This window comes from Thunnus albacares, chromosome 17, assembly GCF_914725855.1.
Source record: "Thunnus albacares chromosome 17, fThuAlb1.1, whole genome shotgun sequence".
Taxonomy (NCBI): Eukaryota; Metazoa; Chordata; class Actinopteri; order Scombriformes; family Scombridae; genus Thunnus; species Thunnus albacares.
This window is the reverse complement of record NC_058122.1, coordinates 8822904-8846237: the sequence shown is the minus strand read 5'-3', so window position 1 is coordinate 8846237 and position 23334 is coordinate 8822904. Positions and strand designations below refer to the sequence as shown.

Below are 23334 nucleotides of genomic sequence, written 5' to 3'. Positions count from 1 at the left end.
GGGGTTGTACTCAAAGTAATTAAGCTAACTCATGATCCATCCTGGGAATCTTTAAGGTCATAGCTGAGTCTTAAAATCAGAGAGGTTGGAGGATTGTTATATTGATGATTAGCCTATTTTCCAACTTAAAATAATGAATCTGAAATTACAGTATTGCAGGCAATCACAACTTCAGTGCAAAGTATAAGAAATGATGTTCAAAGGCTAAATCTGTGATCTAAAAAAAAGTTAGAGTAGCTTCACCACCAAAACTCAAATCACATCGTATGAACCTCCTAACGCTTCCAAAATTGATTAACATTAAAAAAAAACCCACCAGCCAACATCTAAGTGAATGTATCCAGTGAATACTTTCTGATGATGTTAAAGGTTTGCTTACATTACTAAAGCCCACATTTGTCTTTATAGTGAATGAACCTGTAAAACCTTTATATTTAAAGTTGGTGATCACATTCTCTTGTTGTCTCATGTGGTAAAAATATTCTACTTTATTATTAAATAATTGTGATTATCTCTCTATTTCTGTAACATTATCAAGCACACTATACAGCAATTCAGCAAATTCAAACTCATCAATAAATAAATAAAAGGTTGATTGTATTTGTGTTCACTTGAGACTCTGCGGGGTGAAACTTGATATTAGTCACTAGAGGGCAGTATAGTCTGGTTAAGTAGAATGAGACTAGTGAACACCTTCCCTCTAAATGCTTAACTATTAAGCAAAGAAATGACTCCTCTCTGATGGTTTCCATTTGTTTATTCCTCCAAAACAAGGGAAAGACACACATTTACAAAAAATATATATAATGCATTTATTTTAAGCCTATAACTGAGTGTCCACATGTATGTTTTGAGTCTGAGCATAAATATATATGTTAAAAAAGCATGATGTAGAAGGTGTTTTTGTGTTTTATGGTGCTCAGCTACACATGTCTATTTTCATGCACAGCTCCCCTGTGTGTATCTGTGTGTGTGTGTTTACAGGAGGTCCTGCTCCACCCAGACAGTCTTCTTCTGCTCCTCAAGTATTCGGTCTTTGATGACCTTGATGAGGTCGTCTGTCCCTGCCCAGGCATCGGGCTCCAGGCTGGCGTAGAGGCAAGGAATGCCCTCTAGCTCCTTCTCTTTTGCCCGACATGACCTCACAAACTCCTCCTCCGACTCCACGCGCAATGGCAACTTCCTGTGTGGACGGGAAACAGGAAGGAAGCAGTGGTGGTGAGTGCGGTGACGTCTGGAAGCCAGTAACTCTGCAGCAGTGGTCTGTGTGCTTCATTGTACAGTAATTCTCAGAAAGATTGACAATAATCACATACTGATGTGACTATTAATAGGCAAATTCCACCAGAAAATATGACATGTATCAGGTTTTGACAACAATTTGAAGAAACAAGAAACAGAAGATTGTATGTTTTTTTTACCAATATCTCCACTGACATTATCATCAGAAGACCAGACTGATATGAAGCCACAGTACATGTTGTCTTTTGAGTAAAGGGCCCAATTCTCACCTTTGTGGACTGGAATAAGTCACCATTTCACACCTATGCTAAAGTTCATTGTGCAGTAAACCTCACAAATCAACACTGTGAAACAGTTTTAACAGAGTCTAATAACGAACTTGTCCTTTAGTTGGTTCTGTTGACACTCAAGCTGTTCTCAATCTCATCTCCAGTGTGGAATTACATCATGCAAGGACTGACGTACGTTATTTGCAAAAAGGTTCGTGGCTTGCATTTGTGGGTAAGAGGCACTGGGTACCTGAGCTTACCGTAACTTCTTGACATTTTTCTCACAAATCTTGACGTAGATGATGATTGGGTAGATTTCTCTCCTCAGAAGGTCTTTGACACAGCTCAGTTCAGCCTCCAGCAGGCAGTGTTTGCCCTGGTGACGGTTTGGAAAAAATGGGTGTTACAAAATATACAGATACTATGAACTGCAGTCACGTGACTGAACATAGGCACACAACACCTTATATCACACATTTAAAAAATATGTATTTTTCTGAAGGTATTTTCCTGCTTGATTAGATTTAAAATGACAAGAGGTGCTTTTCAAATAATGTGAAGAAAAAGAAACAAAATTAGTCAGAAAATCTCAACTTTTCCCCCTTTGTTAGCCAAAGATAAATAAAAATTGAATGTAAGCATACATCTATAGCAATTCAGCAACAACAAAAAAATGTGAATAGAGTGACACACAAAAACCTCAGGGTTAAAGGAACAATTCATCACTGTGGGAAACATGCTTATCTGCTTCCTTGCCGAGAGTTAGATGAGAAGATTAAAACCACTGTTATATCTCTACGCTAAATATGAAGCTTCAGCCAGTTAACTTAGTTAACTCACTAGGACTGGAAACAGGGAGAAACAGCTATCCTGGCTCAGTTTGAAGGTAACAACATCTGACAACAAGACATCAGGAAGTTACTACGCCCAGTCAAGAAGTAGTCCAGCAAGTATCTCCCACAAAACTACACTTTTGTTTTTGTACAGATTATAAGAACAACATATAACTAGCTAGCTAGCTGTTTTCCCCTGTTTCCAATCTTTATGCTAAGCTAAACTCACTGGCTGCTGGCTGTAGCTTCATATTTAGCGTACAGACATGAGAGTGGCATCAATCCCCTCATCTAACCCTCAACAAGACAGTGTATTTCTCAAAATGTCAAAACATTCCATTACGTGCAAACGCTTCTAATTATGAGAGAGATGTTTTTTTAAAGGAACAAAGACATAAGCAGACTAATTCAGGTGCACACACACACACTAGTCCGTAATAGCCCACCTTGGCAGCGACAGCCTCTATGTTTTCTCTGGTGATGCATTCAAATGTGGCCTGTTTCTCTTTGTAGTGAATGAAGGGCTCCACATTCTGTTTCAGATGAAACTCGTCTTTGGACAGTGTGTCTTCACAAAAGAATAGAATAAAGTACAAGAAAATGTAAATAAGACATTACACAAAGTGTTGAGAAATTGTGGACAATAAAAAGAGGAACAGAAACTTGTAAGGGTTTTGCCCTGGGGAATCTCTACATTACCAAGACACTGCACAATCTCTTGGCTTGCCAGATGTTCGGCTCTCTACACCAGCAAATTGTATATGGCTCCCCTTGTGCTGGCAGCAGTTGAATCTAAGTGTGCTTGACAGTACTAGCAACCCATTCATATTAAAGGGAGTCATTGATTCAGCTGTGATATTAAAAATATTCCTTAATGTAGATTTAAATTCCTCTGTGTCACCATCATCATCCTATTAATCAAATAGGCCATCTTCCATCCTGCCCCTGCCGACTCTCTGGTTACACTCCTTAACATTTACACCACAATGCAGTACAATACTTGACCTGGATCCCAAAAGCAGCTTCTTTCGCTCTCCCTCTCTCCCTTCACTACTTGTCATGCACTATCTCCTCCATCTTTGAATCACAATAGGTGAAAGCACTGGAAATATGCCATTTGGAAAGAGGGTGGAACTATTGCTCGTGCAGACACTAAGACAATATATTTTGCAGTGAGCTTGTGTATTCCTGTTATGTACTGACCTGGTTTGCAGATATTAAAGTCCATGGCTCCCCCCATGTTAAGTATTTTCTGGATAATGGTTTTGGCTAGAGCAGTGGGAGTGAAGAGGACTGGTCTTCTCCTCAGGGTCTTTTGGGGTGTGACGGGACTGTAGGGAATCAGGTTCAAACTCCCGCTCAGTTCACTGTCTGGGTCAGCAGCTTCTGTTTCCAGGCATAAAAAGTACACATACAAAGAGAGGAACACACAATGATACACTCGCCATCAAGAATACCTGAAGGTTCCAGAGGTAGGTTACTTCTTTCATACTTTCACTTAGAAAGTTACTTTAAACGTTAAACCAGTCAGTTCACCTTTTTTTTTTTATATGTTTCATGGTTTTTCTGCTCAGGCATCACAGCTTTCTACTCTTTTCAGACCTTTGAAGATCTTTACATTTACACACAGACTGAAAACAGACCTGTGTTAAAACAATGCAAAGGGCTGTGGTGGAGGCATGTTGTTTCAGGTACCTGTGAGACATGAAATACAATCCAAGAAGTCCAGCTTGAGTAACAGATCTGTGAATTTGAAGATTTTAAGATGCCAAAACGCTGCACATCGGTTATAATTCTCACAGACAGGATTTTACAAGTCTGGAAAATGATCACAGCAGCAACTATTTTGTCTTCCGTCAGGCTGATCGCATTACAAAGTAATCCTGCAGGAATATGCGCTTGCATGCAAATCATTTGCTAATGCAGTGTCTTGCCAGATGATGTTGTATCAGTGTTATGGAGTTGAGCCACGTCAAATTTTTTTGTTTTTTGCTAGACGACACTGTGATTTTTTTCAAGAGACCCTGTGCTCTGCTTGGGTTAGTTAGGGAATGACTATTTTCATCACTTACTCTTTCACTGACACTTCAACTTTCAGGTGTTATAGATAGATATTTATAGATATTTAACTGACCTATAACTGCACTCTTCACACTTCGCACACAACAGTGCTTCCTCTTCAAGTGGAATTTAGACTATTTTTGCCACTTGCCACTTTCACATCAGCTGATATTTTAAAATTTTCATCTCTAACTATTCAAATGACGAAACAGGTACTTTCACCACTTATATGACAACTGACATTTCATCAGCATCTCTTTCTCTTCAGTGGATAATATTAATTTTACTACTTTCAGTATTTGTATTTTGACTGCAACTTTAAATACAACTTCAATTCAATATTTCAATGGTTTCAAATGTTTCATCTGTGAATTTTCAGCGTAGATTTTCCTCTTTTTTCATGTAGATTTTTCCAGCTGTTTCTTGTGATCATGTTGAGTTCCGTTCCCCCTGCATCACTTTGTACCCACCTTCTGGTCTAAGCGTCTCAAAGCCTTGTCTGGGTAGTGTTGTGCTGCCTGAGTTGATGATCCTCACACGCTCATTGCTGTTCATTCGCTTGTACTTGATATCCACTCTGCTGACAAACTACAAATCAAAACAGACAGAAAAAAAGGATTATTGGGGGCTTAGATAAACAGCTTTTTTTAATGCGACATATTCATTTTAGAAAAATTGCTTTACCTGAAACAATTTAAATGATTCAATCTTCAATAATGTGGGTTTTTGAAGGATTTTTCAAGAATATGAGATTTCTTTCACAGCATTTATGGTTCAATTTTGACATAAAACTCCTAAGTTACTCATTACTATGACTACTCACTTTTCATTCACAGTTTTGTCATACTACATCATGTCAGCCAGAGTGGGCTGCTTAGGATCCTTGCTTCAGAATGAGCTAGAGAGGGGCATGGTGTACTAATATTTTAGCAGAAATAAATGTGTTTTGAATATACTGAGCATACAAGAATACCTGAATTATTAAAGATCCCCTCCAGACATGTTTTAATACATATAAAATACCCTTATTGCATATAGGATCACTATTAGCTTCCAAACAAGTTGCGATGTCATGCTTGTACACACACGTCTTAAACTGAGATTTAAGATGAGAACAGAGAGCAGATGTATGTGAAAACAGCTTTCTAGTATCAAACTCTGCAAAGTGAAAGTCAAACATCCAAGTGGACTAACAATAAGTAAAACACATTATTGAGTGGAGGGGGAGTTTTTATGGATGTGAAAAGTGTGCTCCATTGTCTGTAAAGGAATATTTGTTATCTGAGATTAGAATCTATGGCATGTGAAAAATTGAGTGTAAAGTATTGAGTATTGCATCACAGTGATGCTCCAGTACTCTCCGAGCCTGTATGCTGTTGGTGCATGGTGCACCATTGCACTGAACAGGCTTGTTATGCAACAGGAGGTTTTGTTTGTGCTTCATTACCTGCAGTATCTGAGTGAGGAAGATGCTGGCTCTCGACAGGCGTGGGCTAGCTTTAGGATCAGGCGTGGGGCTGCCTTCTTCTGGCTGTAGATTGTTCTGCACACGGACATACACACAACTTAGGTGAAATTGCTTACTGTATGTCAAGTATCTATTTCCAGTCTGATCTGCTATTGATTTTTATCGTATTTATGTTCATTTTTACTTCATAAAACTGCACAGTGCACACTTAGACTACAGTAAGCCAAGCAGAATACCTCTGCTTGAAAAAAACAAAGAACCTGGAACAGAGCAGGTTTCCTTTGATAGTTTAGTATAAAATGTTGTATAGTGTTTTGTATACTATCTGTGGAGTGTCTGTCTTTGGAAAGGATTTCAACATGCTCTCTTCATCTCCCATTTAACCAAATAGTTGACAATAATTTCAACCAACAACACATCCAGATAGAGTTAAGATAATCCGCAAAATACCAAGAATAAACATGCAAAGTGACCATGAACAAAGTGTCCCCATGTGTCCCAGAGAGGTTGCTTAAGCAGTTTTGCTTTAGGCAAATGTGAATATGTTGGTATATTAACAGCATATATTCAAATATATGTATAATGAAAAATTCAGGGAATATCTTACCCTTGTGTTGCGATGCGTTTCATTCTCTTCTTTCCCCCCTCGATACACTAACTTCTGTATCTTTACTAGGAGCAGCTGCTGGGCCCTACATTCACACACATTTACACACACACACACACACACACGAATATGTCCTCATAAAAATATCAAATTCATAATTATGACACAGAAAAGTAAAAACAAAACTAATCATCATTTAAGAGACCTATGCTGCTCATCCCTCAAGCTGCTTCTTGTTCTTCTTGTTGACAAGAACAAATTTTGTGTGGCTCGGGTGTAAAAATATGTGTGTGTGCATGTGTGTGGGTATAGCTGTTGTTGTGTTGTGGAGATCAGTGAAACTTTAGATCCTGAAAGCAGATGTGGAGCCTTTATACTGCTAAACTTTTGCGTTTTTTCTCAAATGCTATGTCATTGTTGCATCATGCTAAGGTACTAAAGCAGAATAGAACTATGGTACTCAGTTACTTCCAACTTTTGAATGGACTTTGCCAACACTTTGGTGTGTAACGTGCTTTAAGAGAATATCAATGATGAGAATATCAGTGCTTTTGTTTTTAAAAGAAGTGCTCTGTACCGTGAGTAGCTGGGTATAGTGCCTCTTTCACCCTGGTCAGAGCTGGTGTAGGGGTCGACACGGGCACACAGCCACTCACAGCGTTCCTGGTACCTGGTGTCCAGGACATGCACCACTTCGTCACAGCGCACACTCAGAGAGCAGCTGTCTGATTGACCGGAGATATTGAGGTTGACCCGTATGTAGAAAGAGTCGCCAGAAGCCAGTGTGCCATCCAATAGGTCCCTCTTAAGACGACGGTAAGCTGGAACACACACACTTTTGAATTTACACACAAAAATCTACTGATAAACACTTAAATTCAGATCCTCTGCCAAGTCCAATAAAAACACTTACAGTCATGGTTGGCTCGATAGTGCAGCCTGACTTGACCAGAACAGTGCTGCAGCGTCCAGTGGGCTTCTTCCTGAGTGCTGGTATCCAAAGAAACTCTTTGGCTCTCCCCACGAATGCACCCTTCAAGCTGATCAGCAATTCACATCACAAGACAGATGATTTTTTTGTGTATCATGTCTTTTGCAAATTAGTCCCTCACTTACAGAAGACAACAAACAGAAAATATTCAAAAATAAATAGTTCTTGATGGTAAAAATATCTGGATTTGTTACACATTCTTCTAGAAACATGAATACACGTCTTGGCACAACCATTTGTGCAGACAATGGTTTTAATTGGACAAAATGAACCTCACTGAACTTTTAATTTAGCTTGAGTAACAGTGCTGCTCAGGGAATTTAAGCCACGTCACAGCAGTAGGCTACATACCAACAGGAGGTGGTGGCCCTCTCGTAGCCCTGCCTTCTCAGCGTTGGAGCCTGCCTGGACAGATGAGATGAAAATGCCACTTTCGTTGCCACCAACCAGAGTGATGTCCTTCAGCAGGTTGTCACCTAACACAGACAACTCCTGTACCGGCTTCAGGGACGAGCTGATCCTGGAGAAGGAGGACAGAGACGGACGAAATGGCCTGCACATAGACACACACACAAAACAAGAGTGACAGTGAATGTGTTTGTAAGTATACTTGACTTGCAGTGATTTGTGTGTACATGAGTGCATGAGCATCTGTACTGTACCTCTCCAGAGAGAGTTTCCTGAAGATATTGTTAACCTGCTCCAGGTCATAAGTGTCCATCCCTTCCGACTGATGGGACGAGGAGGATGAGTGGACAGAAGGTGGTGGTTCGTCGTCTAAGGAAGAGACAGAGATAGACCGGAACAAAAGGGAAGACCAAAGAGACAGATTTAAAAAAGGACAGACTTCAGATCAAAAACACATTCAGTGCTCTTGTGGGAAATGTGTTAAATGATGTTCAGTGTACTTTACCAAACTCCATTTCCATGTTGTCACTATCAAAGTCCGAGAGGCTGAAAGAGACCAAACATCAGACTATGTTGAAGCATTTCATAATAGGGAATTAAACACAAAACAGATTCTTAAAAAACAACATGATTGATTGATCAAACCTGTAGACGAACACTACTTTGATTAAATTACATGTACAATCTTGTACGGGGCTGTGACTACCTGCGAGGTTGGAAGTCATGTTCTTTCTCCCTCTCTCTGCGGTACAGTGATGCTTTCTCAGGTGGCTCAGGGAGTGTGGACAGGATGCTGTCATTACGGTAACGCAGCTGGAGATTTTACAAGTGAAGAAAGCAGAAGACGAAGCCATTACAAACTCAGAAACTCAAGTGTATGTCAGTCTAACAATGTTTTAGCTGGAAAAAGTTCCAGATGAAACACTTTAAGAGAGTAGACCTCACCATATTTGGCCTCGTGGATTGCTCCATCCGACTGAAGGGGAGCTGGGAGGAAGATGGTAAGGAGGAGGAGAAGGGAAGAACTGAGTAGGGTGTGTATGTGGGTGATATTGGGAAGCTGGGTGAGGGAGGGAGGGAGCTGCTGGTGATGTGCGAGTGTGGCGCCTGAATCTCCAGCAAATCTCCTCCATTGACTGACAAAGCTGAAACAAAGGAGACACGTGGATAAGCTTGCAAAGATGAAGTGTCAGGGTTATGGTGAAATATATGAATAAATTATATGAGTGTGTTACATGCAGAATGGGTGGCCTCTGCATTGACTGGAAACACTCTGGGTTCACAGACTGGAGACTTGACTCTGTTCTAAAAGACAAAACAATAAAAACTTTTTAATCAGAGTGAAAAAAAAACATTTTACTGATGCAATATGTATTGTTTGGAACAAAGTACTTCTAGACAATTATTTGCATGCACGTTATCTGTTATCTTGCCTTTAAAAGTGATGCAAACAACTCAAATAACGCTGGCACTGATTTTGTTTGCAATCACTTTCCATGCATTTTCATTGTCATTGCAGAATTTTCTTTACTGCTCCAGTTTGATTTTCTTTCGTTTCCACTTCAGCCAATTTCCTGTTATTTCATCCCTATTTATATATTTACAATATATCTTATGAGATTACATTGTAGTTACTTTCAAATTTAAATTGTTACTCAAGATATTAAGGATTTTACACAAATAAAATGAATTTTTTTTTTTTTTTTAAAAAGGAAAACTAAATACATTTTCAGAAGATCATTTAGTAAAATGTAATGATTTGTCAACTTTGTTGACTGAATAATTTGGCAGATATAAGGAAAATCCTTGTCTTTGATTGGCTGTTCCTGCTCTGACCATTAATCATGTAATCACTTTAGAGCTGCTCTTTGCTGTAAGTAGAAGTAACTAGTTTAAAAAATATGTGTTATTGCTCACACTTAACCCTCCTAATGTGTTAGAAAAGGGTTTACACCTTTAGTGTTTTTATTATCATTCAATAAAATGTTTTACCTGCTAGGTGACTTATTATTTATCAATAACCATAAAATATATATACTTACTTTGGTATTTTATGTACCTTAGACCACATTTGACTTACATTGTACAAATCATTTTTAGTTTAAAATAGGCACAATTTATCTATTTTTCATTGTTTATGATGAACAGAACAGGAAAATAAGGCCATGAGATGATCTGATGAACAAAATAATTCCCAAAATAACTTGTTTATATTTTCTTACACATTAAAAATGTGCATGCTCTGCCAGGTGTGTGGTGAGATGTGAGACATAAAGCACACGAAAGCCCCAGCCTATATACTGCTAACAGGGGAACAGGAGATGTGTATCTGTGTCTGTGTCAGTGTGTGTGTGTGTGTGTGTGTGTGTGTGTGTGTGCGTGCATATGTGTGTGTCTGTCATAGGCTACTTTTGGGGACAAATTTCAGACTAAAGACCAGTTAACTGGGGACAGCTTGTCCAATTGGGCAGCTGTGTCCCCAAATGGGGAAAATGTTGATTTTTGGGTCAGTGGTTAAGGTTAGGGTTATGTTAAGGTTATGGTTAGGGTTAGGGTAAGTCTCCAGGAAATTAATGTAGGTCTATGTAATGTCCCCAAAAGTGACCTAGGTCAACATGTGTGTGTTTGTGTGTGTGTGTCTATGGGGTGTGAGTGAAAAAGAGAGTGGGGGTGTGTGCATGGGATCATATTTGCTGCGTGCCACTCTACAATAGAATTCAAGTAGATATGCTTTCTTGGCATGAAACATAATTTTAATGTTATTACACAAAATTATTATACTATTTCTATAGGATTTCATTACTATTATTTTTGTTTTGTTGTAATTTTTGTTATTCATGAGGGTTTGGCAACATTTACTATGTATTTCTGTGCATAAACAACCCATAATTACTAACAGGTCAAATTTGACCCACAACACAATAGATGTCTTTTTTTTTATAGGCATTAAAAGAAAGAAAAATGATCAAAATGTGTTTTATTGTATTCAGCAGGCCATTGTAGAGGATGTAATGAAGCCTTCTTTTGATAAAAAAAAATTAAAAGTATATTTCACACATCTAAACTTGAAAACGGGTCAAATTTGACCCTAACACAATAGGAGGGTTAAAGAATAACGTTTTTACTCTTAAGTTGTGTGTTTAGAGCATTCTTAAGTGTAATTAAAGTTTTGATAAATACGGGCCATGGCCTCTGCCATAATGTCTAATAAGTAAGTAAGAGTGAGTAGTAGACAATGGCTGACCCCTGCTTTGAGGTTGGGTCTACGTTTGAGGCGAGGCTCCTCAGCTGTAAACTTCTCTTCTGGCGACTCATCGCTGGAACACTCTGATTGACCCTGCACAGGTTTAAACTCCTCCCCCTGAGAGATGACGGTCATAGGCACGTCCTTCTGGGGGTTCTGTAAATATAAAGAGAGAAAAGACTTTCATGAAAACATTTTCCAAATTAGACATAGGAACAAAATAATGAAGTGGTAGCTGAGATAGAGAGTGAGAGTATTGATCATACGTAGTAAACATGTACACTCTCACCTGGTCCAGAACAATGTCCTTGGACAGCCGTCGTAAGCGAGACTCCAGTGTGACCAGCTTTGCTTCTTTGCGCACCATCTCGATGTGGAGTTCATCGCTCTTCTCTTCCAGGTCTCTGATCTGCTTGCGATATTTGTCTTTGTCGATGAGACTCTGAGAGAACTGGTGCTGGGCATCGTCTCTGGCTCTAAATGCCTGTATATAATCACACACAAACAGGCAAAAATGCCAATAGTCATGATGCAAAGTTTCAAAATACTATTTTGTGTGTGTGCGTGTGTGTGTGTGTGAGACTGTGTGTGTGTGTGTGTGGTTGTGTGTGTGTGTGTGTTTTCACCTGGTCCCTCTCCTTCTCCACCTCCTCTAACTGCATAGAGATGGTGTCCATGCGGTTGCGATACATCTCACAGTCCTTCTGCAGTGTGGAGCACTTCAGCTCCAAATCCTCCTTCTCCTCCAGGTACTGCACACACACACCACCGTTAGAGTTATTTACAGTTTATTTGACAAAGAAAAGAGAGGAAGAGAAACAAAGAGGGAGAGAAAAGATCAGATTATGTAGAAAGAAGCCTGAGATGGGGGTTTCTGCAAAGGGTGTGTTTCACAGATGGTCTCATGGGCGTTAGGCTCTCTGGTCATGGGTTTGTGTTTCCAGGGTGTGTTTTTACTAACCTTTGTCCCCAGCCTGCTTCACTTTCATGCAGCTCTGAACAATCATACATTCAAACAATCTTCAAACAATCAACCATCTAGTTACAAGACCATTTGTCTAACTTCCACATGCTTTACCTCCTTCGGTAATATGTACTTGCTTGTATGTGTGTGTTTGTTACCTTGTCTCGTAGTTCCTCTGCCTGTCTGATTTCTTCGTGGAGGTTGTAGAGGCGGTTGATCAGGTCCTGTCTATCTTCTAGTGCTTCCTGTCTGTCATGCTCCAAAATGTCAAGGATGGCCTTGTCTGACTCAGGTAGTGGACCAGGCTGGGTGTTAAGAAAAAACACACATATTAATGGGTATGAAGCTTGTATAACTGGCTGCTGGATCATTTTTAGTGAACATTCACAGGGCTCCTATAAGAAAGGACAGAAGCTCCAGGAAAACTGCTAACTTAAAACATAATAGAGCATTTAGCAGCTAAAGAGGCAGATATTTCCCTCAGGAGTTGGTGGAAACCACAACAGAGCTAAAAGCATAGTGAATATTTGTCCAGTGGCCAGAAACATGACTTTAAATCAATGCTAATGTTGCTCTGTGACTGCTGGGAGTGTAAATAGGCAGTTTACAGCTTGTTGCACTGCCCTGAAGTGGCCAAAAAAATTAATTAGTGTGGGTTTAAGTTGTGAGAGGACTGTAACATAGTCCCAGCTAGTTACATCCTGTATGTTAATATGTACACATAAAGTTTCTCTCGTTGTAGTTTCTTATATCACCTTTAGCTTCTGCACAGAAAATGATTGCGATGAACAGAATGCACAAAATACTTCAATGTAATTTGCCTTGCAGGTCTTGATCAAATGAATCCCAGAGCATTAAATACAAGATGCATAAAATGGTGGACTGAAGTCAGACTAAGATACTCTTTTACCAGACCTGCCATCCATGGGACCTGTAGCTTTCAGCTGCTGAAACATGAACCAAAATGTGACTACCCTGTAGTGAACATCATCTCCAGAGTTGGTCTAAGCCAGTTTTTTCTGTAGCTGAGATCAAGTCCTCCTTCAGTAGGCTGTACAGTTGGACCACTCAAGCTTGGCAATAGGCAAAGAGGTGTTTTACAAAGAATTTCTGCTTTACTGACTGTGAAACCTTAGAATCACACTAGTGGGTGCGGGTGTGACCCTGCAAGAAGAGGAAGGCAGGGGCAACAGGCAACTTCCTGAACAACCTCTTCAACTGCCTATTTAACCGGCATGTGTGTGTGTGTGTGTGTGTGTGTGTGTGTGTGTGTGTGTGTCTCAGTCAAGTCCGTACCTGTATGATGGACTGTAGCTCCTGTAGTTTGATCTTTAGCATCTCGTTCTCTCTTTCTAGCTCAAAGATCTGCTCCCTCTTTGGCCGGTTCTCTATGTCGTTCTTCAGCTTGAGACTTTGCCTCCTCTCCATCTTACACTCCTCTTCTACCTTGTTCAGCCTGTGGTTGAGGTGATCAATCTATACATAAAGAGAGGACATAACATAAAATGAATAGTTAGATGTAAGCATCAGCATGGAGCTGAGAATGAGCTGGACCCATTTGACTTGAGTTTAACAGTGAAACACCTAATTTCGACTTGTGATGTCTAATTCCTGGTCCAGTGGAAAAAACTGTAGATGGTATGTGTGTAAAAATGTGTGTGTGTGTCTGTATGTGCCATAGTGTACCTGCCTGTAAGCATGCACAACTGCAAACATGCATTTCTTACACATTTTTTTCTACTAAACAAGGTGATGACAGTGTAAATCTGTTCATGTTCATGCATCCACGTGTCCGTTAGTACCTCCAGCTGCAGGTCTCTGCTCCTCATCACTGCCATGTTCTTTTCTTCACTCAGCGAGGCATACCTCATGGCCAGTTTGTAGTTTTCATCCTTCACTCTCAGCAGCTCATCGCTGTAGGTGTTTCTCTCTTCTCTCAATTTGTTGTACCCTGGAGAACCAAGCATATTTCATGTACGTGATCAGTGTTGTCTTGTTTTACAAACATGTCCAGGACTATTCATGTCAGTTTTAGCAGCAACTGAAAAATGTATAAGAATGTTATGCTTACTTTTAAAATGAAAATAAAGAAAACATATTGAGAACTGTAAGTTTTCACACATTGTATGTATATATATATAATCTATGTATTGACATAAAGTTATGATGTACAAACTTACAATTTAATAGGAAAAGTATCTTAAGTGTTATTTGTGGGGTTGTTTAAGTTTTCGATGTATTATCTTATTTCTTAACTCTACTTGTTCTGCTTTTCAGCTCATTAACATCACTGTTAAGCAATTTCAGGAAACTTTACATTCATGATCAATAAAAAAATAAAACTCAGTTGGGTTAAAATACAAACGATTTCAAAGTAGTTCTATCTCAATCTTTTAAACTTTTGAATTTCATGGTATTTTTCTAATTTCAGCTGTGTACTTCTTTTATATGAAAAGAATCTTAGCAGAGTAAGAGATATTTATCCAGAGGATAGTATCACAAAAAATGGAAACACTAGAGAAACACGTACTGCACACAAGTATTAGTAAACCTACAAACTATACTATTATTTCAAGCCTTTATTAATTTATTAAATGGCTGTGCATCAGCTGTTATTTCATGAACCACGTCATAACATAATATATATTTAGTCATCCTTAGTTGAAATTTGCAGGAGGAACCGATTTGGTTTTAGGATTACACAAGTTTTCACATTTCACATTTCATTTACACAGGAAATCTGCAATAAAGTGACATGCCAACTAATATGACTTCTGCATTTGAGTGTACAGTGAAAGGCCATCAGAGAAATTATTTTTAGCATTTGTTTGAACGTGGTTGTGCTTTGTGTGCCAGCTGCAGTATTTAACTACAAAGGACATGATAACAAATACCACAGCGTCCTAGTTTCATGAATAGGCTTTGGCAAACAATGTGACCTGCAACTTGGCCTTATTAGACTCAACTGTGGTGCACCAAGCAAGGTAAACCAAGTATGTGTGGTGGGATAGCAGTTTCACTGCATAGTGGAAAGTTTTTGATTAGAATTTGATGTTTAGAAATTTGAGACACTACGCATTTATTATCGATTTCACCATTTTAAGTCTTCTCTAATAAATGGAACTTAGTGGAGAAACACAGATGGAGAGGAGCTTACACGTCATGATCAGAAAATATCTGTATAACTAATGATAATATGTATTTTTACTCTGTTGGAAGGCCTGAAGTTCCTGGTTGGCCAGTTTTAACTTCTTTTGCTCGTCCTCCAGTGTGTTGTTCTTCCTGCTGAGCTCAACTTGCTGCAGGGTCTTGACTTTGGACTGCTGCTGCAGCTTCACCACTTCGTTCATTAGGAACTGCGTCAGACCCTCGTGACCCTCCTCTACTGAAGTGAGGAAACAGAGAGGAGAGAAGGGAATAAGGCATATCACATAGTATAATATATATATAGTATTTATACTATATATAATATGCTACATACTCTATATAAAACATAAAATACCACAGAAGGGTTGTACTCTAAGCTAAAACACATAAATCTCAGACTGCTATCTAAACCAGAAGAACAGGATCTTTGAAACATAGTGTTACATACTGTTCCACCCTGAATAGAGTTTCAAAACCAGCTACACAAATGACAATTAAAGTGGGTTTTTTTAATGTATTTTCATATAATTGTTCAATAACTGAAGTTACTTTTCATTAAAAGTGGTAAAGTATTCATATAATGATGAAATCTTTTCTTCTCTTTTTGCAGACATACAGACATTAAAGTCCCCCTCCACTCAAAAATATGTTTTTCTTCTTGTTCTTGCAGTTGGAAGTTTGATCTTCACTGTGCAGAATGATGCATGTGTGGAGTTTGACACTCGAAGGCTGTTTTCACATTCATCTGATGAAAGTGGAAAGTTTCTCAGTGCTCATTAAAAATCTGAGTTTAAGTGGTTGGCCTACAAGCATGCTTTGCTCACAACTAGTTTGGAGCCAATTGTGGTCCAGTTTTCAACCTACACAAGTGTGATGTGGTAACTTGAAGCCTCCAGTGCACAAACACTCAGAATTGACTTTAAAGTTAAGTAGGACACATCTTGTGTCCTGCTGTTAAACTTTCAAAATGAACAATATTTGCATATTTATAGATTCCATATCAGAAAAACCATATCAGACGCAAATATTATTCAAAGTAGAATGTTTTATATACATCATCCAACATGTTTGGAGGGGATCTTTAAGTATCAATTGCTTCATGTTAGTAATACAGTATATTGTCTGCATCCAGAAGGTGTGTGTCTTACCTACGATGGTGGAGAAGCGCCGTGTGGGATCTTTCCCTGTGACCTGCTTGTAGAGGTCAGGGTAGTAAAACTCCAGACTCTCCAGAAACACCACATACCCTCGCTCTCCTTTAGTGTGGAGGATGTCAAGTAGACGGCCTGATAGAAGATTGATTAACGTACTTCACATTCATTTCACAAAAACTTGAAAGCACCTACATTTTATGGATTTCCTTGATCATCTTTCACAGTATAATCACAGGTAGAGGAACAAAGTTTCTGTATCAATACTCTTGCCTGAATAATACATCAAAGAAAATGCAAACACACACACACATCCTTCCACCTACTTGTGCGATTTGCCTTTGACACCAGAAGCATTGAGTTGAGAATCTCATCCTCATCCTGTTCATCCAGGACTTTGCACTGGCGGAGGTAGGGGGTGAGCTTTGACGGGGAGATGATGCGACACAGATCGTAGCGTTTGCATTCCACCTTCTCCCACAGCGCCTCCACATCGTCACACGTCCCAGATGTCCCGTTTTCCATCTCATACACCCTGATAAGTAGCAAAACCAACAAACACTATTGGCTGTGTACTACAATTAATCAATATGTTTATTTTGTTTATCATTTTGCATCCACAACTGAATCAAAGAGATGCTCACTGCAAAGGAGATGAGCACTATGACATATGTGTGTGTCTGTCTATGACAATGCCTCTTACTCAGAATCTCACAGGGCTGCAATGCATTCAAAAAACTGCACAAAATGGTGTTTCGAAAGAATGAATGAACAAAAAGGTAATGAGGTCATTTCTTTTGGGTACACAGGAACAACAAGCTGACGTCATGCTTTCTTAGTTCTTTCTTAGTGCAAGACTAAAAAAGATACACCAAAAAAAGGCCACAGAAACACTGACATATCTGTCCTTTTTTAGCCATGCTAGTGTGGCTTCAAGAATGGCAATATCAGTCTGTGGGTCTGTTGGTACACCACTTTGGTCCAGACTGAAATATTTAAACAACTAATTGGATGGATTGCCATGATATTAGACATTGTTTGTTCCCAGAAGATGTATCCTGATGACTTTTCCTCTAGTGCCACCAGGGGATTGACATTTGTGTTTTTGAGTACAGACATTCATGGTCCCATCAAAATGAATTGTAATGGTTAACTTTTCATCTAGTGCCATGATTAGATCAATTGTTTTTGATTTGTCCAATACTTTGGTTAAATACTTACAAAACTAAGGCACATTCCCTTCAGCCTTAGTTGTACTTTGTATTTAGTGCTAATGCTAGCATGCTGACATCAGCATGTGAGCATGTTAGCTGCTAGCATGGCAGTAAACTCTTAGTCTTGTTTCTTTACTTAGTTAAATTTAAATTTACTCTGAGTATCAAGACCAACAATGCATAGTACATATATACTACAAGTCCAAAGAACACAAATGAACACCTGCAAATGTTATCATCGTTACACTGCAGGCATGAATCCATAAAAAAGAGTGTTCATCCACTCCTAAGAGAATAGGAGTGGATGAATAGAGCTTTTGATGGACTGCCAATCTGTCATAATGTAGGATCTTGCCTTCCAGCTATCGGGATACACTCCCTGAATATGAATATATATGAAGTGGGACTAAATGAATGACTACACTGAATAAACAATAGAACATGATCACTATAAACATTATGATCTCTGATGGCAGAGGTAACCACATAACTTGGCTGATGTGCTTTGGAAAGTAGCAAATGTTATAACACAATGTCTTTTATCTATAACTGATAAACATCCTATAATATGATAATTGATTCATATCTGCATAGTAACCATGCAAGGCTTCATGAAGTATAGTTTCAACAAATGAGACTTTGCCCATTTTGTTCCCACACTTTCATCTGTTTCCCTTATAAACACATAAACTTCAACCAACTGACATCTTTCCATTTCTCTCTCCTGTCTTTTCTTTTTTTACTTTTCCAGAGACATATTTCTACTCTCTTTATCTTCCTCTTACTCCCACTTGATTTCCTCTCCTTCATTTCACTCTCTCTCTCTCTCTCTCTCACACACGCACACACACACACACACACACATACATACACACACACACACTGTCTGTGCATCTCTGGCATTTGCATGCTCTCTGGCTTGTGGGTGTTATCCTATAATCCTGCTTTGTGACTCGTAGCCCACAGTTAGGCAAATCAGTTCTATCTGATGCCATTAATCATGTAAACACACACAATCACACACACACCTTTGCATACAACTGTCATCTGCGTGGTGCATGTTAAAATTTCATCTTGTACTTTTGTACTGCAGACGCACACAGACATATAATGGTAAAATATAGGTAAACGATGCACGAACAACATCAGATTGCCTGAAAGTTCAACGTGACTGCCTCCCTTAGTGACTTCCTCTATATGTTTGACTTTTTCAGATATTTGCACACTCAGAAAGTCAGTGAACCATATCAATGATAAGCTACTTTTCAAATGCAGTCTGAGACAGAAATATCACACCTTATCAACACTTGAAGGTATTATTTGTGTGTGCGCTGCCACAGTCGCAGCAGATGATGAAACCACAAGCACTCAGTCCAACACACACCCATGCTTATGCAGAGGTACACAAAGCATGCAGACACACGTTCAAACACACACGCGCACACACACAGACCCTTGCAATAACCACATACATGTTTCCTCTTTTCTCTTCTCTTATTTGGAGTTCATTTCCGAGAAGCCTCATCCTTGCTTCCTCCTTTTCACACCAGATGTGAGTAGTAGCTGTCTTCCTTTATTCTCTTTTCGTCCTCTCAGTCGTCTTTTTTTTTACACTATTGTGGTCAGAGGAGATGAGTGGATTTTTTAATAGTGAGTATGTGTTTCCCCAGACTGAACCTTGCATTTTCCCTTTTTTCACCACAACTAACACACTTAAACAAGGCAGACATGCAAACACAGCGACGTATTGTCTTGCAGGACTTGTGCATTAAAAGCACTGTGATGCACTGAGCAGCGTGGTTCTTTCCATTATTTTCTCACACCCTGCTCAGTATTTGAACTACTTACCACTGCCTTGCTCTCTCTTTATGTCTTTATCAGTGGGCTACTACTGATAACATAAGTACTTTATAGACATATTCAGTTATTCTGCTATTTGACAGTGTATTTCCATTTAGGAGAAATCACACCAGACTATTTGCTGTTCAGTATCTATACTAAGAAAAAAGAAGCAATGTTTTATTTCACATGTTACATGTGTGCATGATGTACATGCATAATGCAAATTGGCTTAATGTATTAATAATAATCAATTTGAAAAAGAATCATTACTGGCTTAATTAAATCACTGTAAAAACTCCATATACAGTATATGTATCATTTGCATTGTTCTGTAAAGCATGACATTCAAAATGAAACTGAATGTGCTATGGGGCCTGCATTTGCATTTTTCAGTGCTAAATGTGGAGTTTTCACTGTACATTTTTTAAATGGAAAGGAGAATATGAAATTTCACATTTAATTTTGTCATACATCACATTCAAACATGTAATAAATTAAATTTGCTTCAATGATTTCATTTGCATAACGTTAGCGCTGAACATTTACAGCAAGCACATTGTCAACCAATAGGGTGTCAAGTTTTCGGTGTCAGTAGGCAGGAGCTAACAGCACAGGATATCAGATATCAGGTATCAGGCTGAGTATAAAGAAATTCAAATGCTATCTGTGTGTGAAAGCAGTGTTCTGAAAATGGTGACTGATTTTAAAACGTGCATCACCTATCCAGCAAATCACCATGCTACATTACCTCAGGCCAAACTGTTTCGAAAATGTAATGAAAAGTTATATTGGAATTTTATTTTTTCTGGTTTCCCTACATCAGTTTATTGCAACCACACTCTAGAAATAAGAAAATACTCCTACAAACATTCTTTCTGTAATACAAGCATAAGCACAAGTCCAACATGTAATCTGTGCATAACAGTATTTCATGACCTGAGAATTAATGATTGCTGAGATTAACCCTTTGAATTCAAGAAGCAGAATTACCAGAAAAAAAAACACTGTGAGTGTTGCTGGACAAACACAACATGCAAGTGTATGGAAACATGTAGAAGTCTATAAATCCAGGTAACACAACTCTAAGTATAAACTGTGAGCTAGAAGAAAAATATGTAGGTTTTTTTCTTTTCCTAAAAATTCCACCATGTAGCTATTTGATTTATTTATGATAAGACCCAGGTTTAAAAAATAACTCTAACATGGATTTATTGCATTTTGAAAGATCGTCATCAGATGCATGACAGTTAACAGCTGTGTGATATGATGATCTGCCAGCACTGCTGCTGCATCTGTAGCTGTTATAACAACCATACTCTTTCACATGTATCATTCTCACAAACTACAAACACTACACATTATTTATATTCTACTCCATCATTTTATTGATTTTAACTTCTTTTTTCTTTTCTTTTTTTTTTACATTTTTTGTTTCTGTTTCCACAATTGTATTATTTTTGCTGCCACAAAAGCATAACTTCCACTACTTTAGTGGAAATGGAAATTGATTTCCTTTGATTTTGCATTATGCTGATATTATTTCCTATTATTTTAGACTAAACAGACTCTGTGCAACTCAAGTTGTTTGTGAACACTTTATTTATGTGATAAATACTAAAAATTAAACACTGTACAAAACAACCAAAGTGTCTGTGTGGAGTTAAGATACATATCAGTAATTTCCAGTTTGTTTTCACACAAACAACAATGCCAAACATTAAACTTGCCTCACAAACAGTGTACTGTGACCCAGATTTATTACACTCTCAGCCAACCACAACTATGGTCTGCACATATCGCTCTCAGAATTAGTGTCAGGGTGAACAAACCATCCATTACCATGTAAATGGAGTCAGTGTGCCACTGACCCGTGGGCTGTGACCAAATCATCAGTAAATAAGACAATATCAAATAGTGTACTAGTTTTGATTTCCATTGTACAGCACATACAGTTTGTACTATCTGCTAGCACATGTTGGAGTGGAAGACACTTAGACATGTAACAGTGGGAAAAGCACAGGTGTAAATCATAAAATTAATGATGTCTAACTCCCATTTAGCTGCTTCACTCTCAAGATCCTGATAGTGTGCATGCTATTAGTAGCACCTATGCTTTTCCTACAATGTGCTGTGAAAAAGGCCAATAAGAGCTAACCGATCACAATTCATATTATATTTTGAGATGAGGCTCAAAGACCCTACAGCAGAGGGGCTCTGTCTAGGCTTAGATTTAGAGTGCTGGACTGGGATTGGCTTGGCAGCTAGCTGATGGTCAGATATAATTGGTTCAGGTGTACAAACCATCATAAAGGCTCCCATTGTCCAGCAGAATAGCTGAAGCCTATAGCAATTTGATATGTGGGCTCTGACCGCAGAGATAGAGGGCATAGAGACACAGAGGAGGAGTGAGGGAGAGCCAGCTCTTGCTCTTCTAAAGGAAAACATGTGCAGTTTGTAGAATTTGCATAATTTAAAAAAAAGAAGGGCATAGTCAGCAATGGACACCTATAATGATTCATCTTATATTTTACTTTCAATATCTTACAAAGAATTAGGCATTTTGACCAAAATAATCAAATTCTGATTTTTCTGGTCTAACAAGGACGATGTTTAGAAGTTGCGTTGCTGAATTTTGTCTTCCTATGGAGCGTTTGGTGGTTCTAAGGTTTAAAAAGTTAAAGCAACATAGGTTGCAAGGTGTGAGTGTGTGCATGAACTGTGTATCTCTGTCTCCCTGCATCTCCCTAATCCCTTCTCACTGGATCTCATTGTATTCTGCACCTGCAACTGGAATCCCAAACATTTTTTAATAATGCCAGATAAAGTCCCGATGATGACAGAAGTCAAACTATTGAGTTACCAAGACTAATAACGGTTCTTCATGAACAAACCAAGTCAGTAAAGGAAAAGACACAGTGTCATAAACCACATGATCTGCTGATAAAAGAAGAATGAACAACACTCAGATAAACAGAGCTTATGTGCAAAACTGATCTGCAGAATCAGATCCTGAAACTGAGAAAACTATATTAATAAGTTATATGAGAAACTTTTAAGAGACAAACATGCATTCATTAAAGCTCTCCTGAAAGTATGAGTGACTTATGTTTGGACAGGTTGTTTTTCTATGACACCACAGGAGATGACAGGAGACGGTTGTGACAAGGCTGCGGTGATATGAGGTGTACAGATATGTCTAGGACTTCTCGTTTTTTCCACTCAGACTGACACACGTTCACAAGCGTGTTCGGCATGTTTTCTAACACATGTCCTTATTTCTGAATGGATCAACACTCACAGTTGTAGACGACAAGTATGATTTATTTTGCCTACCTGAGATGCGGCGGATAAGTAGTCCGAGGAGTCGAGAGGAAAATCAAACTTGGCCTATAGGCGTGGTAGCCCGTCTGTTTTTGTTGTTGTTGATGTTTTAAAATAAAGAAACTGGCTGTTTCAGCAAAAATCCCAAAGGCTCAGGTTGTCTCCATTTATCCAAGAGAGAGATGAGTTTTGAAGAACCAAAAGGGCGCATGGAGAGCTGTGCGGCCCCGATTCACTGCCTAAGATGAAGTTAGACAGGCAGAGAGAGGCAAGCAGAAAGTGAGAGAGGAGATGCAGACAGAGAGAGGGAGGGAGACAGAGAGAGAGAGAGAGAGAGAGAGAGAGAGAGAGAGAGAGAGAGAGAGAGAGAGAGAGAGAGAGAGAGAGAGAGAGAGAAAGCGGAGGCGGGCGGTGTGAGGTCGGATGGAAATAACAAGTTGACTGCAGTAAGGTGAGGAAGACGCAACCCCGCAGCTTCTGTGACCAGTCTCACTTTGTTCTGCGACTGACATCAAGTACTGTCACTTTAGGAAATATTACAGTATTCATACAGTCTTATGAGTATATATTTC

The 23334-nt window shown here is 38.9% G+C and overlaps 1 protein-coding gene across 2 annotated transcripts; it reads right to left on the bottom strand.

The window, feature by feature from the left end:
- Positions 1–739: 739 nt before the first annotated feature.
- On the bottom strand, positions 740–23061 carry card11 (caspase recruitment domain family, member 11). 2 transcript variants are annotated; one of them, XM_044332292.1, is made up of 25 exons: positions 22775–23061; positions 16712–16920; positions 16383–16520; positions 15296–15472; positions 13890–14038; positions 13384–13563; positions 12246–12392; positions 11750–11875; positions 11413–11607; positions 11124–11279; positions 9115–9184; positions 8825–9024; positions 8586–8692; positions 8385–8425; positions 8134–8248; positions 7823–8024; positions 7394–7520; positions 7058–7301; positions 6481–6565; positions 5853–5948; positions 4876–4993; positions 3548–3730; positions 2791–2912; positions 1772–1887; positions 740–1183 (listed from the first exon to the last, which is right to left on the bottom strand). In XM_044332292.1, exons 2-25 carry the CDS (start codon positions 16908–16910, stop codon positions 979–981), a joined length of 3498 nt encoding a protein of 1165 aa, XP_044188227.1. In that variant the 5' UTR covers positions 16911–16920; positions 22775–23061; the 3' UTR covers positions 740–978. The 2 variants fall into 2 exon arrangements, with proteins under 2 accessions (XP_044188227.1, XP_044188228.1); XM_044332293.1 differs by having other exon boundaries at positions 15296–15469.
- Between the last annotated feature and the right edge of the window lie 273 nt (positions 23062–23334).

What these genes read in the sequence shown, in the direction of transcription:
- card11 (XM_044332292.1), bottom strand. Translation starts at nt 16,910, where the DNA reads ATGGAAAACGGGACATCTGGGACGTGTGACGATGTGGAGGCGCTGTGG. An exon ending in GTCAAAGGCAAATCGCACAA is followed by an intron (nt 16,521 to 16,711) that starts GTAGGTGGAAGG and finishes ATCTTCTATCAG; the next exon opens with GCCGTCTACTTGACATCCTC. An exon ending in CAGAGGAACTACGAGACAAG is followed by an intron (nt 11,876 to 12,245) that starts GTAACAAACACA and finishes GTGTGTGTGCAG; the next exon opens with TACCTGGAGGAGAAGGAGGA.